At 46.8% G+C, this 17,500-nt stretch overlaps 1 protein-coding gene across 3 annotated transcripts in view; it reads right to left on the bottom strand.

Annotated features, from left to right (window-relative positions):
- fhod1 (formin homology 2 domain containing 1) overlaps nucleotides 1-17,500 on the bottom strand; it is a 45,128-nt gene that overhangs the window by 6,092 nt on the left and 21,536 nt on the right. For all 3 annotated transcript variants that reach the window (XM_074656884.1, XM_074656893.1, XM_074656902.1), the window contains 11 exons: nucleotides 17,115-17,273; nucleotides 11,170-11,345; nucleotides 8,712-9,293; nucleotides 8,153-8,308; nucleotides 7,889-8,071; nucleotides 7,675-7,794; nucleotides 7,012-7,173; nucleotides 6,617-6,807; nucleotides 3,675-3,867; nucleotides 1,510-1,681; nucleotides 5-181 (listed from right to left, as the gene is read on the bottom strand). In XM_074656884.1, coding sequence (XP_074512985.1) covers nucleotides 5-181; nucleotides 1,510-1,681; nucleotides 3,675-3,867; nucleotides 6,617-6,807; nucleotides 7,012-7,173; nucleotides 7,675-7,794; nucleotides 7,889-8,071; nucleotides 8,153-8,308; nucleotides 8,712-9,293; nucleotides 11,170-11,345; nucleotides 17,115-17,273 — 2,271 coding nt within the window. The remainder of the gene's footprint in view (nucleotides 1-4; nucleotides 182-1,509; nucleotides 1,682-3,674; nucleotides 3,868-6,616; nucleotides 6,808-7,011; nucleotides 7,174-7,674; nucleotides 7,795-7,888; nucleotides 8,072-8,152; nucleotides 8,309-8,711; nucleotides 9,294-11,169; nucleotides 11,346-17,114; nucleotides 17,274-17,500) is intronic.

Here is a 17,500-nt window from a genome sequence, read left to right as displayed (position 1 = left end):
TCACGTGACTTCCTGTTCAGCCGGGACCGTTTGCGGTTCTTGGGGCTGGCCGGTCTGTCGGAGGGGTTCTGGGTGACGGACTTGACCAGTCGGTCCATGATCTCGTCGGTGGCGTCGTCCTGGGAACCGGTCCCGTCCTCTTTAGCCATGAACATCTGAGACGGACTCACCCTGCCGAGACCTGAGGACCACAAGCAGAGCCACCATCAGAACCTGAACCAGAACACACGGGGGTTCAGGATCCACAGAGACCCTTACAGAGGGTCTTTATTCTGTACTTCCACAGGAGTCCTGACCCCTCAGGATACTGGACTCTAGAATAAACTGAGACAGAACCTTTTAGATGTTGTTTGGTTTAAAACACTGAACTCTCCACTGGTCTACTGGTCTACTGGTCTGCTGGTCCACTGGACTACTGGTCTACTGGTCTACTGGTCCACTGGTCCCCTGGTCCCCTGGACCACTGGACTACTGGTCTACTGGTCTACTGGTCCACTTGACTACTGGTCTACTGGACTACCGGTCTACTGGGCAACTGGACCACTGGTCTACTGTTCCACTGGTCCACTGGACCACTGGTCTACTGGTCCACTGGACTACTGGACCACTGGTCTACTGGTCCACTGGTCTACTGGTCCACTGGACCACTGGACCACTGGTCCACTGGTCTACTGGTCCACTGGACTACTGGACCACTGGTCTACTGGTCTACTGGTCCACTGGACTACTGGACCACTGGTCTACCGGTCCACTGGTCTACTGGTCCACTGGTCCACTGGTCTACTGGTCCACTGGACCACTGGACCACTGGACCACTGGTCTACTGTTCCACTGGACCACTCGTCTACTGGTCCACTGGTCCACTGGACCACTGGACCACTGGTCCACTGGTCTACTGGTCCACTGGTCTACTGGACCACTCGTCTACTGGTCCACTGGTCCACTGGACCACTGGTCCACTGGTCTACTGGTCCACTGGTCTACTGGTCCACTGGTCTACTGGTCCACTGGACCACTGGACCACTGGACCACTGGTCTACTGTTCCACTGGACCACTCGTCTACTGGTCCACTGGTCTACTGGTCCACTGGTCTACTGGTCCACTGGACCACTCGTCTACTGGACCACTGGTCTACTGTTCCACTGGTCCACTGGACCACTGGTCTACTGGTCCACTGGTCCACTGGTCTACTGGTCCACTGGACCACTGGACCACTGGACCACTGGTCTACTGTTCCACTGGACCACTCGTCTACTGGTCCACTGGTCCACTGGTCCACTGGACCACTGGTCCACTGGTCTACTGGTCCACTGGTCTACTGGTCCACTGGTCCCGAGTCTCAGGTCCGATCATCGTGGGGGTGATGATGTCATTCACATTTTGTCTGACAGCTGTCGTTGTCACGGCGACCTCAGTCTGAGCTGACACACTTCCTGTCTGACCTCAGATCAGACAGGAAGTGACCTGGTGGTGTTACAGGAGGTCAGTAATGAAACAGGAAGTCTTACTGCGGACGGCTCTGGAGCGTCTCAGTCCTCTCTGGTCCGCCGCCGTCAGGCTGCTGCTGATCAGCAGGTTCTTCATGTTCTCGTGCTCCTCCTCCTGACCCGCCTCCGGCGCCGCCATGGAGACGGGGGACGAGCTGTCCTCATGAGACACCGCCCCTGAAAACTTCTCCGTCTGAGAGGAAGAGGAGAAGAAGAAGAAGAGGAGAAGAAGAAAAAAGGGATTACTGAAGTTACAGGAGGAGGATTTTTTGGATTATTTTCACATTTAACGGTGAAAGTTTCTCATCCAACAGACGAACGTCCTGATCTGAATACTCAGCTGAAGGACACAGACGGCAACGCCGTAACGTCACCGTAGGAAAGAAACTAAGACATGATGCATGTAGAGAGAACATCCCAACATCCCAACATCAGACCAACAACATCCCAACAACATCTCAACAACATCCCAACAACATCTCAACAACATCTCAACAACATCCCAACATCAGACCAACAACATCCCAACAACATCTCAACAACATCCCAACAACATCTCAACAACATCTCAACAACATCCCAACAACATCTCAACAACATCTCAACAACATCCCAACACAACCCAACATCAGACCAACAACATCCCAACAACATCCCAACAACATCCCAACAACATCCCAACAACATCTCAACAACATCTCAACAGCATCCCATCAATTCAACAACATCCCAACAACATCCCAACATCTCAACATCCCAACATCTCAACAACATCCCAACAACATCTCAACAGCATCCCAACAATATCTCAACAACATCCCAACAACAGCTCAACAACATCCCAACAATATCTCAACAGCATCCCAACAACATCCCAACACAACCCAACAACATCCCAACACAACCCCACAACATCCCAACAACATTTCAACAACATCCCAACAACATCTCAACAACATCTCAACAACATCCCAACAACAGACCAACAACATCTAAACTGCATCCCAACAATATCTCAACAGCATCCCAACAACATCCCAACAACATCTCAACAACATCCCAACAACATCTCAACAGCATCCCAACAGCTCAACAACATCCCAACAATATCTCAACAGCATCCCAACAACATCCCAACAACATCTCAACAGCATCCCAACAACAGCTCAACAACATCCCAACAATATCTCAACAGCATCCCATCAATTCAACAACATCTCAACAACATCCCAACAACATCTCAACAACATCCCAACAACATCTCAACAGCATCCCAACAATATCTCAACAACATCCCAACAACATCTCAACAACATCCCAACAACATCCCAACAACATCTCAACAACATCGCAACAACATCACAACACAACCCAACAACATCCCAACACAACCCAACAATATCCCAACAATATCCCAACAACATCCCAACACAACCCAACAACATCCCAACACAACCCAACAACATCCCAACAACATTTCAACAACATCCCAACAACATCTCAACAGCATCCCAACATCTCAACAACATCCCAACAACAGACCAACAACATCCCAACAACAGACCAACAACATCCCAACAACATCTAAACTGCATCCCAACAATATCTCAACAGCATCCCAACAACATCCCAACAACATCTCAACAACATCCCAACAACATCTCAACAGCATCCCAACAATATCTCAACAACATCCCAACAACAGCTCAACAGCATCCCAACAACATCCCAACAACATCCCAACAACATCTCAACAACATCCCAACAACATCTCAACAGCATCCCAACAATATCTCAACAACATCCCAACAACAGCTCAACAACATCCCAACAACACCCCAACAACATCCCAACAACAGCTCAACAACAACATCCCAACAACATCTCAACATCCCAACAACATCTCAACAACATCTCAACAACAGCTCAACAACATCCCAACAACATCTCAACAGCATCCCAATAATATCTCAACAACATCCCAACAACAGCTCAACAACATCCCAACAACACCCCAACAACATCCCAACAACAGCTCAACAACATCCCAACAATATCTCAACAGCATCCCAACAACATCCTAGCAACATCTCAACAACATCCCAACAACACCCCAACAACATCCCAACAACATCCCAACAGGAGGTCAGGAGGTCAGGAGGTCAGGAGCTCAGGAGGACAGTTACCTCGGTGATCATCTTGCCCCTGGTCTTGGTCCTCTCTCGGTGGGCGGCCCGTTTGCGTCTCAGGGTCAGGACCCGGTCTCTGGTGGTCCGGTACTCCAGAGAGAACTCGCTGACGATCCGACAGAACGTGGTCACTCTGATGTCCCGCACCGAGGACGACGGCTGACCCAGGAACAGCAGGAAGGAGTGGAACCTGGAGGAGGAGGAGGAGGAGGAGGAGGAAGATGAAGGAGAGGAAGATGAATGGGGGGAACCGGAGCGGACCGGACCGGACCCTCCGTCCTCCCACTCTGTGACAGGAGGACCTCCGTCTGTAGTCCCACTCAGCTGGATGAAGCTCCTTCTAACAGAGGACTCTTTATATTCACTCCAGATGAGATTTATTAGCGTGCAGGTTTTCACACAGAAGGAATGTTCTCTGGTGTTTTGGTGCATAAACAAGAAATTAAATATAGAATAGAAAAAACATTAGAAATATGTTTCTAACAGGCGTCCTGTTTAAAGGTCCCATATCAGCTCATCTTCAGGTTCATACTGTATTTAATGTTTCTACTAGAACATGTTTACATGCAGTAATGTTCATGAAATACTTTAGTTTCCTCATCCTGTCTGTCTGAATATACCTGTATTCATCTGTCTGTCTGAATATACCTGTATTCACCTGTCTGTCTGTTTGAATATACCTGTATTCACCTGTCTGTCTGAATATACCTGTATTCATCTGTCTGTCTGAATATACCTGCATTCATCTGTCTGTCTGTTTGAATATACCTGTATTCACCTGTCTGTCTGAATATACCTGTATTCATCTGTCTGTCTGAATATACCTGTATTCACCTGTCTGTCTGTCTGAATATACCTGTATTCACCTGTCTGTCTGAATATACCTGTATTCATCTGTCTGTCTGAATATACCTGTATTCACCTGTCTGTCTGTCTGAATATACCTGTATTCACCTGTCTGTCTGAATATACCTGTATTCACCTGTCTGTCTGTCTGAATATACCTGTATTCATCTGTCTGTCTGTTTGAATATACCTGTATTCATCTGTCTGTCTGAATATACCTGTATTCATCTGTCTGTCTGAATATACCTGTATTCATCTGTCTGTCTGAATATACCTGTATTCACCTGTCTGTCTGTCTGAATATACCTGTATTCATCTGTCTGTCTGTTTGAATATACCTGTATTCATCTGTCTGTCTGAATATACCTGTATTCATCTGTCTGTCTGAATATACCTGTATTCATCTGTCTGTCTGAATATACCTGTATTCATCCGTCTGTCTGAATATACCTGTATTCATCTGTCTGTCTGAATATACCTGTATTCACCTGTCTGTCTGTCTGAATATACCTGTATTCATCTGTCTGTCTGACTATACCTGTATTCACCTGTCTGTCTGAATATACCTGTATTCACCTGTCTGTCTGAATATACCTGTATTCACCTGTCTGTCTGAATATACCTGTATTCACCTGTCTGTCTGAATATACCTGTATTCACCTGTCTGTCTGAATATACTGACTTCCTGTCAGCTGATGTTATTCACATCCACTGCAACAGGAAATAAACTGGGACACATTTAGAATGTTTACGTTTAAATCCGTGTAATGGTCTAAATATTGTATAGTTGTGACATCACAAATGGACAGAAATCCTGACGGCTTGTTTCTGAATATGGGCTGTGAGTGTTTCTCCGTATATTGAGCGTTTTGATAGTTTAACAGTATTTATAATGCACTGAAACCTGCTGTATAATATAAAAGACATGAAAATCTCACTTTGTACAATATAGGACCGTTAACAACACAGAGAATCCCCCAGCATGCACTGCAGGTCAAAAAGCAGGGAGGGTAGCCTACTGTCTTCAGTACTGTACTGTACTTTGTTATTGTCATCTATAGTGGTTATCTGCATAAAAACACACAATTCAAATGATTATTTAAATATATGCTTTGATTAAAAACAAATCTTGGCCAGCTGCTTAGAGCTAGTGTTATGAAGTCAAACGGGTCATATCTCTCTCTCTAATATCTATTTTATATTGATGTGAAACAACTGGATTTATTCAAGTTTCTCACCAAAAACTACATTTTACCAGATTACATTTGAACACATCATGATAACGTTGTAATTTACCTTCACCCAATAGTCATTCTTACTGAGCTGACATTGAACTCCTCATAATAATAGCTCAATGGCACCCCCGTTAACGTTGCTATCTCCGTTATTTATCCAGTCAGGACTGAGCTGCTAACGGCTGCTCACAGCTAACGTTACTAACTCTCCTCCTGCTGATCTCAACACAGATTTGTTGTTCTCAGTGTCTCTTTATCAGGTAATAACAGGGTGCGTCCCCTCAGGTTTAGTAGTGCTACGCTGGTGAGAGCTTTTTTTTCTCTCCGCCGTGTCTCCGGTTGAACAAACTGAAACATGACGCAGCGTGCGTATGAGTCATTGTGCAGCGTAACTGTGAAAGCATCAATAAGAGGACTCCATAGTCACGGTGATTCCTCCGTGTACCACCAGAGAGAGCACGCGGACCACCGGTGGTACGCAGACCATAGTTTGAGAACCACTGCAGCAGACTACACAACGGATAGATTTGATCCTAAATACGATGTAACCTTGTTAACGTCTGTACGACGATATGAAACGTCTCTTAGTCTGAGCCGTTTACGTTTCTACGGGGAGATACACTGGACTCTTTTTGTACGTAGCGTGTTCCATGACGAACTCAGAACGCCGTTCCTCGTGGTCACTGAGACAGCATGATGTAGTCTCACTGTTGGAGGGTTTATAACCACCTTCCACTCCTCGATGACTGGTTTAGGATGGTGCTTAACATGGCGGACCCTCCACGCCAACGCACTAACGGAGTGGATGTAGGTAGGGAGAAGGTGTCTGTGTCTCAGGTGTGTCTCTGTCTGCCCTACCTGTTGATGACCCTCCGGTGGACCACCTTCAGGATGATGATCCTCTGCGTGCAGTCCTTTAGGAAGTCCGTCAGCTTGTTCTTCAGAGCCACCTTCGTCTCGTGTTTGGCCACCTCCTTCAGGTTGTCCCATGATGCTTTGCAGCGTCTCTCCAGCTGCACCAGGTTCTCTGACAGCAGCTCAAAGTCCACCTGGAGGACAGAGACAACAACAAGACTCACCTGGTCACCACTACACAGCGGAATGAAGTCAACTCAACGCTGTTCATTCATCCAGTCACTCAGAGACTCAAAGGAAACAACAAGAAATCATATTCTAACACAATCAGATATCAGTAGAATCAAATAGAACAGATAGAAACATAAAGAGAGAGAGAGAGAGAGAGAGAGAGGTACTTTGGCGGAGCGGCTGATGGCGGGGATCTCCGTGTAGATGTCAGAGGATTCTGGGTAGTTTTCCAGCACCAGGCTGCAGGTGTGATGCAGCAGAGACTGACGGTGGACGGTGTCCTTCACCTCCACCACCTTCTCCAGGTAACCCAGCTCAAAGCCCTTCGCCTGCACACACACACACACACACACACACACACACACACACACACACAGTGTAATCTCTGATGTGTGTTTGCAGAGACAACAGGCTAATCTGGACCCGTCTGGTCCTCCTCACACTGACCCGGATCAGCTCCTGATAACACTGATAGTCAGATAACGTCTGTGATCATAACAAGAAATAACCTGCAGGGTTCTGTCCTCCTGTCTGTCCTCCTGTCCTCTCCGTACAGGTCACAGGGACATGTAATGTTTTATACTTCTGGTGAATATAATCCATCAGTCTTATTTCCATAGATAGATGTATTTAGTATCTACAGTTGCCTTTGTTAACACCTTTATTTTCTGGTGTTAAAACATCTGTTTAGAAATCATAAAGAATCAAAGACAAACAGCTGGATGTGAAACCTGCTGGAGAACTGCTGTTAAATGACATCTATATATCTATCTATATAAACATTGATCACTCAGATGATCCAGATGTGTAACGAGTGTTTCTGTTCTCACGTTGGAGCTGTTGAGGAAGTTCCCGATGGCGAGCAGCGTGGCCAGGGTTCTCCTGAAGGTCTGATTGGACGCCAGCTGCTCCATGCCCAGCTTCAGGTCAAACAGCGGCTCCGCTATCTCCTGCAGGGGGCGACACAACATCCTGTCTCTACGGTACGGTTCAACCTGATGTCAGTGTGTGGTCGGTGCGTGGTGGGGTGGGTGTGAGCGGTACCTTCTCCAGAACCTCATAGTTGAGTTTGAAGGCCCAGAGCTGCAGGCGGGGGGTCAGGGCGCTGATGGAGGCCAGGCTGAACAGGAACTGCTCCGCCGTGCCCAGAGGAACGTCGGGATTGGCCAGCTGAGCGTCCTGGATCTTCTGCTTCTCCTCCGATGTGGGGGTCATGGTCAGGATCTTCTGCTCGGGACAGAGGGGGGGGGGTCAGTAAGGTCCGCTCGGCGCCCACGGCGCCCTCTGCTGACAGGAAGTGCTCCCTACCTCGATCCCCTCCTTGCTGATGGCGAACTCGTCGAAGTTGAGGATGGCGGTCTTGATGACGTGGACGGCCGGCAGGACGGTCATACCGATGTTGATGGCGTTGCTCCTCTTCGGGTCCAGAACCAGAAGCTCAGACTTCTTTGTCTCAGGTCCTTTCTGCACAGAGACAGCAGAAATAACAGTTCATAATAACAAATATATATTTTTATATAAATGTATATAATAATAATAATAATAATAATAATAATAATATAAATGTTTATAATAATAATAATAATAAAAAATATTATATAATAATAATAAATAATAAAAAATATTATATAATAATAATAAATAATAAGAAATATTATATAAATGTATATAATATTTATTATTGTTATTATTATTTATAATAAATATAAATAATATAAATGTCGCGCTCGTAACTGAGTCTTTAATAACCGATATGAAGGGATTGTTTGTGTGTGTTAAATCATACTATCTGCTGATTTATCAGTGTACTCAGTCCCTCCCACAATGCATCTGTTTGTAGTCCCCCAGCTGAAACAGGCCTCGTTACCTTGGCGACGTGCAGCTCCTTGGCTTTAGACTCAAACAGGTGTTCCAGTCGGGAGGTGTCCACCGCCACCTTGTCCAGAGACGCCCACACCGTCCCCCGACCGAACCGGCACTTCTGAGGCCCGTCGGCCTGCTTCAGCTCCTTCCAGAACAACTTCACCGTCTTCTTCTTCTTCTTCTGAGAGGACGCCGTCGCCGACGAGGAGGGGGGGGGAGGAGGAGGAGGAGGAGGAGGAGCACCAGGTGGAGGGGGAGGAGGAGGTGGGGGAGGGACTAGACCCCCTGGTGGAGGAGGAGGAGGAGGAACACCCAGACCTGGGGGAGGAGGAGGAGGAGGAGGAGGAACGCCAGAGAAGCAGGAGGAGGTGGAGTCCATGGTGTCCATGTCCAGGACATCGATGTCCTCCTCGTCCAGCAGGTCGGAGAAGTCCAGGTCTTTGATGCGCAGGGCGGCGGCGCTCGGCTGCAGCTGGTCCCAGGCGTCCGCGGGGCCCCCGGGACCCAGCGGGGTCATCTGGGTCGTCTCCAGGCGGCGGGCGTGGCTCTCCGCATCGATGCTGCTCTGCTGGCGGAGGTGGCGGTTCTGATGGAGCACAGGAAACAGTCAGAGGGATACGCTGTTAGTCTGATCAAACACGACGTCGTACTCTTTGTAATGTCCCATCATCTTCATGAAGAACGTTTAGAACGGGAGGTCCACTTTAATCTGGAGGTTGACCCTCCAGGTTCTCTATGACGTCACGCTGTTAGCTGGAGGCTAACGCTAGCAGTGGGCTAACATTAGCTGGAGGCTAACGCTAGCAGTGGGCTAACATTAGCTGGAGGCTAACGCTAGCAGTGGGCCAACATTAGCTGGAGGCTAACGCTAGCAGTGGGCCAACATTAGCTGGAGGCTAACGCTAGCAGTGGGCTAACATTAGCTGGAGGCTAACGCTACCAGTGGGCCAACATTAGCTGGAGGCTAACGCTAGCAGTGGGCCAACATTAGCTGGAGGCTAACGCTAGCAGTGGGCCAACATTAGCTGGAAGCTAACGCTAGCAGTGGGCCAACATCAGCTGGAGGCTAACGCTAGCAGTGGGCCAACATTAGCTGGAGGCTAACGCCAGCAGTGGGCTAACATTAGCTGGAAGCTAACACTAGGAGTGGGCCAACATTAGCTGGAGGCTAACGCTAGCAGTGGGCCAACATTAGCTGGAGGCTAACGCTAGCAGTGGGCTAACATTAGCTGGAGGCTAACGCTAGCAGTGGGCCAACATTAGCTGGAAGCTAGCGCTAGCAGTGGGCTAACATTAGCTGGAGGCTAACGCTAGCAGTGGGCTAACATTAGCTGGAGGCTAACGCTAGCAGTGGGCTAACATTAGCTGGAGGCTAACGCTAGCAGTGGGCTAACATCAGCTGGAGGCTAACGCTAGCAGTGGGCCAACATTAGCTGGAGGCTAACGCTAGCAGTGGGCTAACATTAGCTGGAGGCTAATGCTAGCAGTGGGCTAACATTAGCTGGAGGCTAACGCTAGCAGTGGGCTAACATTAGCTGGAGGCTAACGCTAGCAGTGGGCTAACATCAGCTGGAGGCTAACACTAGCAGTGGGCCAACATTAGCTGGAAGCTAACGCTTGCAGTGGGCCAACATTAGCTGGAAGCTAACGCTTGCAGTGGGCCAACATTAGCTGGAAGCTAACACTAGCAGTGGGCCAACATTAGCTGGAAGCTAACGCTTGCAGTGGGCCAACATTAGCTGGAAGCTAACGCTAGCAGTGGGCCAACATTAGCTGGAAGCTAACGCTAGCAGTGGGCCAACATTAGCTGGAAGCTAACCAAAGTAGTGACGGCACATGTTGAGAGAAACTAAGATTTTTTTCAGCCATTGTTAAAAAAACAAAACAACAATATTAGCTAGCCAGCGTTAGCTAGCTTGTTCAGAGAGTTATTCTGCCTCCACGTAACGCTCCGCCCACTAAACACATTTATTTAAAAAATATTTCGTACATTTGTCGGATATTTTTCCGATTCTTTTTTGAATCGGAGTTCTTTTTTTATTTTGTTTTACTAGTTTTCATGTGTCGGACATTTTCTGACTTTAATTTTGGACATTTGTTGGACTTTTTTTTAAACTTGTTTTCGTACATTTGTCAAACATTTTTCGGATGTTTTCTCGGACATGTTTTTCGTGTTTTCATGACTTAAAGGGCTAACACTGAGAGTGAATGAAGATTTGTTGGTTCTGATGGTTAAAAGATTTGATCTCAGTGAACATGTAAAATAATATTAATATATAATATTCTATATAGACATTCTTCAGGGCATCATTTAAAGAGGTTAGATCGTCTCTCAGCTCCGGTACTGTAGCTCTGGACATCAGTTTGAATGTATTATAAGTCAACAGGAAGTGGGCGGGGCTTCAGTATAATGAGATAACAGCAGCTGTATGCAGACAGAATGACTTCCTGTTTATTCAGACCTGTTGTTCTTCAGCCAGACGGGCCAGCGCTGCCTGGGCCGAGCCTTCCAGACCCTCCAGCTCCGCCCGGCGGGAGGCGCTGCTCTCGCTGGGGCTGGAGGGTTCTACTGAGCGCGCTCTGAAGCTGGACAGACGCTCCAACACACGACCACGACCACGACCGCCCAGCTCGCCACCTGAGAGGAGAACACACAGAGGAGGTCTCACTCTGACTCGACTTCCAGAACCACGGACACAGATACATCCTTTCAACCTCCATCTACTGTAGTAACAGAACCTCATAGAACCCCACTGAGAACCACCTGAACGCTCCCTTTAACCTCCATCTACTGTAGTAACAGAACCTCATAGAACCCCACTGAGAACCACCTGAACGCTCCCTTTAACCTCCATCTACTGTAGTAACAGAACCTCATAGAACCCCACTGAGAACCACCTGAACGCTCCCTTTAACCTCCATCTACTGTAGTAACAGAACCTCATAGAACCCCACTGAGAACCACCTGAACGCTCCCTTCAACCTCCATCTACTGTAGTAACAGAACCTCATAGAACCCCACTGAGAACCACCTGAACGCTCCCTTCAACCTCCATCTACTGTAGTAACACACTGATTCTGGATCAGAACCTCATAGAACCCCACCGAAAACCACCTGAACTATCCCTTTAACCTCCATCTACTGTAGTAACACACTGATTCTGGATCAGAACCTCACAGAACCCCACTGAGAACCACCTGAACTATCCCTTTAACCTCCATCTACTGTAGTAACACACTGATTCTGGATCAGAACCTCATAGAACCACACTGAGAACCACCTGAACGCTCCCTTCAACCTCCATCTACTGTAGTAACACACTGACTCTGGATCAGAACCTCATAGAACCACACTGAGAACCACCTGAACTATCCCTTTAACCTCCATCTACTGTAGTAACACACTGATTCTGGATCAGAACCTCATAGAACCCCACTGAGAACCACCTGAACTATCCCTTTAACCTCCATCTACTGTAGTAACACACTGATTCTGGATCAGAACCTCATAGAACCACACTGAGAACCACCTGAACTATCCCTTTAACCTCCATCTACTGTAGTAACACACTGATTCTGGATCAGAACCTCATAGAACCCCACTGAGAACCACCTGAACGCTCCCTTCAACCTCCATCTACTGTAGTAACACACTGATTCTGGATCAGAACCTCATAGAACCACACTGAGAACCACCTGAACTATCCCTTTAACCTCCATCTACTGTAGTAACACACTGATTCTGGATCAGAACCTCATAGAACCCCACTGAGAACCACCTGAACGCTCCCTTCAACCTCCATCTACTGTAGTAACACACTGATTCTGGATCAGAACCTCATAGAACCACACTGAGAACCACCTGAACTATCCCTTTAACCTCCATCTACTGTAGTAACACACTGATTCTGGATCAGAACCTCATAGAACCCCACTGAGAACCACCTGAACGCTCCCTTCAACCTCCATCTACTGTAGTAACACACTGATTCTGGATCAGAACCTCATAGAACCCCACTGAGAACCACCTGAACGCTCCCTTCAACCTCCATCTACTGTAGTAACACACTGATTCTGGATCAGAACCTCATAGAACCACACTGAGAACCACCTGAACTATCCCTTTAACCTCCATCTACTGTAGTAACACACTGATTCTGGATCAGAACCTCATAGAACCACACTGAGAACCACCTGAACTATCCCATTAACCTCCATCTACTGTAGTAACACACTGATTCTGGATCAGAACCTCATAGAACCACACTGAGAACCACCTGAACTATCCCTTTAACCTCCATCTACTGTAGTAACACACTGATTCTGGATCAGAACCTCATAGAACACCACTGAGAACCACCTGAACTATCCCTTTAACCTCCATCTACTGTAGTAACACACTGATTCTGGATCAGAACCTCATAGAACCACACTGAGAACCACCTGAACTATCCCTTTAACCTCCATCTACTGTAGTAACACACTGATTCTGGATCAGAACCTCATAGAACCACACTGAGAACCACCTGAACGCTCCCTTCAACCTCCATCTACTGTAGTAACACACTGATTCTGGATCAGAACCTCATAGAACCCCACTGAGAACCACCTGAACGCTCCCTTCAACCTCCATCTACTGTAGTAACACACTGATTCTGGATCAGAACCTCATAGAACCACACTGAGAACCACCTGAACTATCCCTTTAACCTCCATCTACTGTAGTAACACACTGATTCTGGATCAGAACCTCATAGAACCACACTGAGAACCACCTGAACTATCCCTTTAACCTCCATCTACTGTAGTAACACACTGATTCTGGATCAGAACCTCATAGAACCACACTGAGAACCACCTGAACTATCCCTTTAACCTCCATCTACTGTAGTAACACACCGATTCTGGATCAGAACCTCATAGAACCACACTGAGAACCACCTGAACTATCCCTTTAACCTCCATCTACTGTAGTAACACACTGACTCTGGATCAGAACCTCATAGAACCACACTGAGAACCACCTGAACTATCCCTTTAACCTCCATCTACTGTAGTAACACACTGATTCTGGATCAGAACCTCATAGAACCACACTGAGAACCACCTGAACTATCCCTTTAACCTCCATCTACTGTAGTAACACACTGATTCTGGATCAGAACCTCATAGAACCACACTGAGAACCACCTGAACTATCCCTTTAACCTCCATCTACTGTAGTAACACACTGATTCTGAATCAGAACCTCATAGAACACCACTGAGAACCACCTGAACTATCCCTTTAACCTCCATCTACTGTAGTAACACACTGATTCTGGATCAGAACCTCATAGAACCCCACTGAGAACCACCTGAACGCTCCCTTCAACCTCCATCTACTGTAGTAACACACTGATTCTGGATCAGAACCTCATAGAACCACACTGAGAACCACCTGAACTATCCCTTTAACCTCCATCTACTGTAGTAACACACTGATTCTGGATCAGAACCTCATAGAACCCCACTGAGAACCACCTGAACGCTCCCTTCAACCTCCATCTACTGTAGTAACACACTGATTCTGGATCAGAACCTCATAGAACCCCACTGAGAACCACCTGAACGCTCCCTTCAACCTCCATCTACTGTAGTAACACACTGATTCTGGATCAGAACCTCATAGAACCACACTGAGAACCACCTGAACTATCCCTTTAACCTCCATCTACTGTAGTAACACACTGATTCTGGATCAGAACCTCATAGAACCACACTGAGAACCACCTGAACTATCCCTTTAACCTCCATCTACTGTAGTAACACACTGATTCTGGATCAGAACCTCATAGAACCACACTGAGAACCACCTGAACTATCCCTTTAACCTCCATCTACTGTAGTAACACACTGATTCTGGATAAGAACCTCATAGAACCACACTGAGAACCACCTGAACTATCCCTTTAACTTCCATCTACTGTAGTAACACACTGATTCTGGATCAGAACCTCATAGAACCACACTGAGAACCACCTGAACTATCCCTTTAACCTCCATCTACTGTAGTAACACACTGATTCTGGATCAGAACCTCATAGAACCACACTGAGAACCACCTGAACTATCCCTTTAACCTCCATCTACTGTAGTAACACACTGACTCTGGATCAGAACCTCATAGAACCACACTGAGAACCACCTGAACTATCCCTTTAACCTCCATCTACTGTAGTAACACACTGATTCTGGATCAGAACCTCATAGAACCCCACTGAGAACCACCTGAACGCTCCCTTCAACCTCCACCTACTGTAGTAACACACTGATTCTGGATCAGAACCTCATAGAACCACACTGAGAACCACCTGAACTATCCCTTTAACCTCCATCTACTGTAGTAACACACTGATTCTGGATCAGAACCTCATAGAACCACACTGAGAACCACCTGAACTATCCCTTTAACCTTCCATCTACTGTAGTAACACACTGATTCTGGATCAGAACCTCATAGAACCACACTGAGAACCACCTGAACTATCCCTTTAACCTCCATCTACTGTAGTAACACACTGATTCTGGATCAGAACCTCATAGAACCACACTGAGAACCACCTGAACTATCCCTTTAACCTCCATCTACTGTAGTAACACACTGACTCTGGATCAGAACCTCATAGAACCACACTGAGAACCACCTGAACTATCCCTTTAACCTCCATCTACTGTAGTAACACACTGATTCTGGATCAGAACCTCATAGAACCCCACTGAGAACCACCTGAACGCTCCCTTCAACCTCCATCTACTGTAGTAACACACTGATTCTGGATCAGAACCTCATAGAACACCACTGAGAACCACCTGAACGCTCCCTTCAACCTGCATCTACTGTAGTAACACACTGATTCTGGATCAGAACCTCATAGAACACCACTGAGAACCACCTGAACTATCCCTTTAACCTCCATCTACTGTAGTAACACACTGATTCTGGATCAGAACCTCATAGAACCCCACTGAGAACCACCTGAACTATCCCTTTAACCTCCATCTACTGTAGTAACACACTGATTCTGGATCAGAACCTCATAGAACCACACTGAGAACCACCTGAACGCTCCCTTCAACCTCCATCTACTGTAGTAACACACTGACTCTGGATCAGAACCTCATAGAACCACACTGAGAACCACCTGAACTATCCCTTTAACCTCCATCTACTGTAGTAACACACTGATTCTGGATCAGAACCTCATAGAACCACACTGAGAACCACCTGAACTATCCCTTTAACCTCCATCTACTGTAGTAACACACTGATTCTGGATCAGAACCTCATAGAACACCACTGAGAACCACCTGAACTATCCCTTTAACCTCCATCTACTGTAGTAACACACTGATTCTGGATCAGAACCTCATAGAACCCCACTGAGAACCACCTGAACTATCCCTTTAACCTCCATCTACTGTAGTAACACACTGATTCTGGATCAGAACCTCATAGAACCACACTGAGAACCACCTGAACGCTCCCTTCAACCTCCATCTACTGTAGTAACACACTGACTCTGGATCAGAACCTCATAGAACCACACTGAGAACCACCTGAACTATCCCTTTAACCTCCATCTACTGTAGTAACACACTGATTCTGGATCAGAACCTCATAGAACCACACTGAGAACCACCTGAACTATCCCTTTAACCTGCATCTACTGTAGTAACACACTGATTCTGGATCAGAACCTCATAGAACCACACTGAGAACCACCTGAACTATCCCTTTAACCTCCATCTACTATAGTAACACACTGATTCTGGATCAGAACCTCATAGAACCACACTGAGAACCACCTGAACTATCCCTTTAACCTCCATCTACTGTAGTAACACACTGATTCTGGATCAGAACCTCATAGAACCACACTGAGAACCACCTGAACTATCCCTTTAACCTCCATCTACTATAGTAACACACTGATTCTGGATCAGAACCTCATAGAACCCCACTGAGAACCACCTGAACTATCCCTTTAACCTCCATCTACTGTAGTAACACACTGATTCTGGATCAGAACCTCATAGAACCACACTGAGAACCACCTGAACGCTCCCTTCAACCTCCATCTACTGTAGTAACACACTGACTCTGGATCAGAACCTCATAGAACCACACTGAGAACCACCTGAACTATCCCTTTAACCTCCATCTACTGTAGTAACACACTGATTCTGGATCAGAACCTCATAGAACCCCACTGAGAACCACCTGAACTATCCCTTTAACCTCCATCTACTGTAGTAACACACTGATTCTGGATCAGAACCTCATAGAACCACACTGACTCTGGATCAGAACCTCATAGAACCACACTGATTGTGTGTAGACAGCAGCAGGCTCCATGAGCTCTCACCAGGCAGGAAGGTCCCTTCTTCTTCGGTGGTATCGGGAGCAGCAGCAGCGGGGGGGTTCAGCGGCGCCGTGCAGGAGGTCTTGGAGTAGAGCATGTCCAGCAGGAACTTCTTGTCGTTGGACAGAGTGCTGGTTTGCCGCTGCAGCGCCGGCGGCGCCGCTGTAGACACACAGATGATCACATGGTAACAGAACGTCTGATGAACACTCAGTCACTCAGCTCCACCAGCTAGCTGCTCCCTTTATCTCACGGAGACTAAACCTCCTCTGGGATAATGAAGATGAAGAGTTTTACATCTTCTGTTCACAAATCATATACTCTAGTCATCTATGAATAAAAGTAAAAAAAAAAAAAATCAGTGCTTTTTAAAACTTTTTTTGGACATT

Source organism: Sebastes fasciatus, chromosome 2 (genome assembly GCF_043250625.1).
Source record: "Sebastes fasciatus isolate fSebFas1 chromosome 2, fSebFas1.pri, whole genome shotgun sequence".
Taxonomy (NCBI): Eukaryota; Metazoa; Chordata; class Actinopteri; order Perciformes; family Sebastidae; genus Sebastes; species Sebastes fasciatus.
This window is presented reverse-complemented; position numbering and strand designations above follow the sequence as displayed.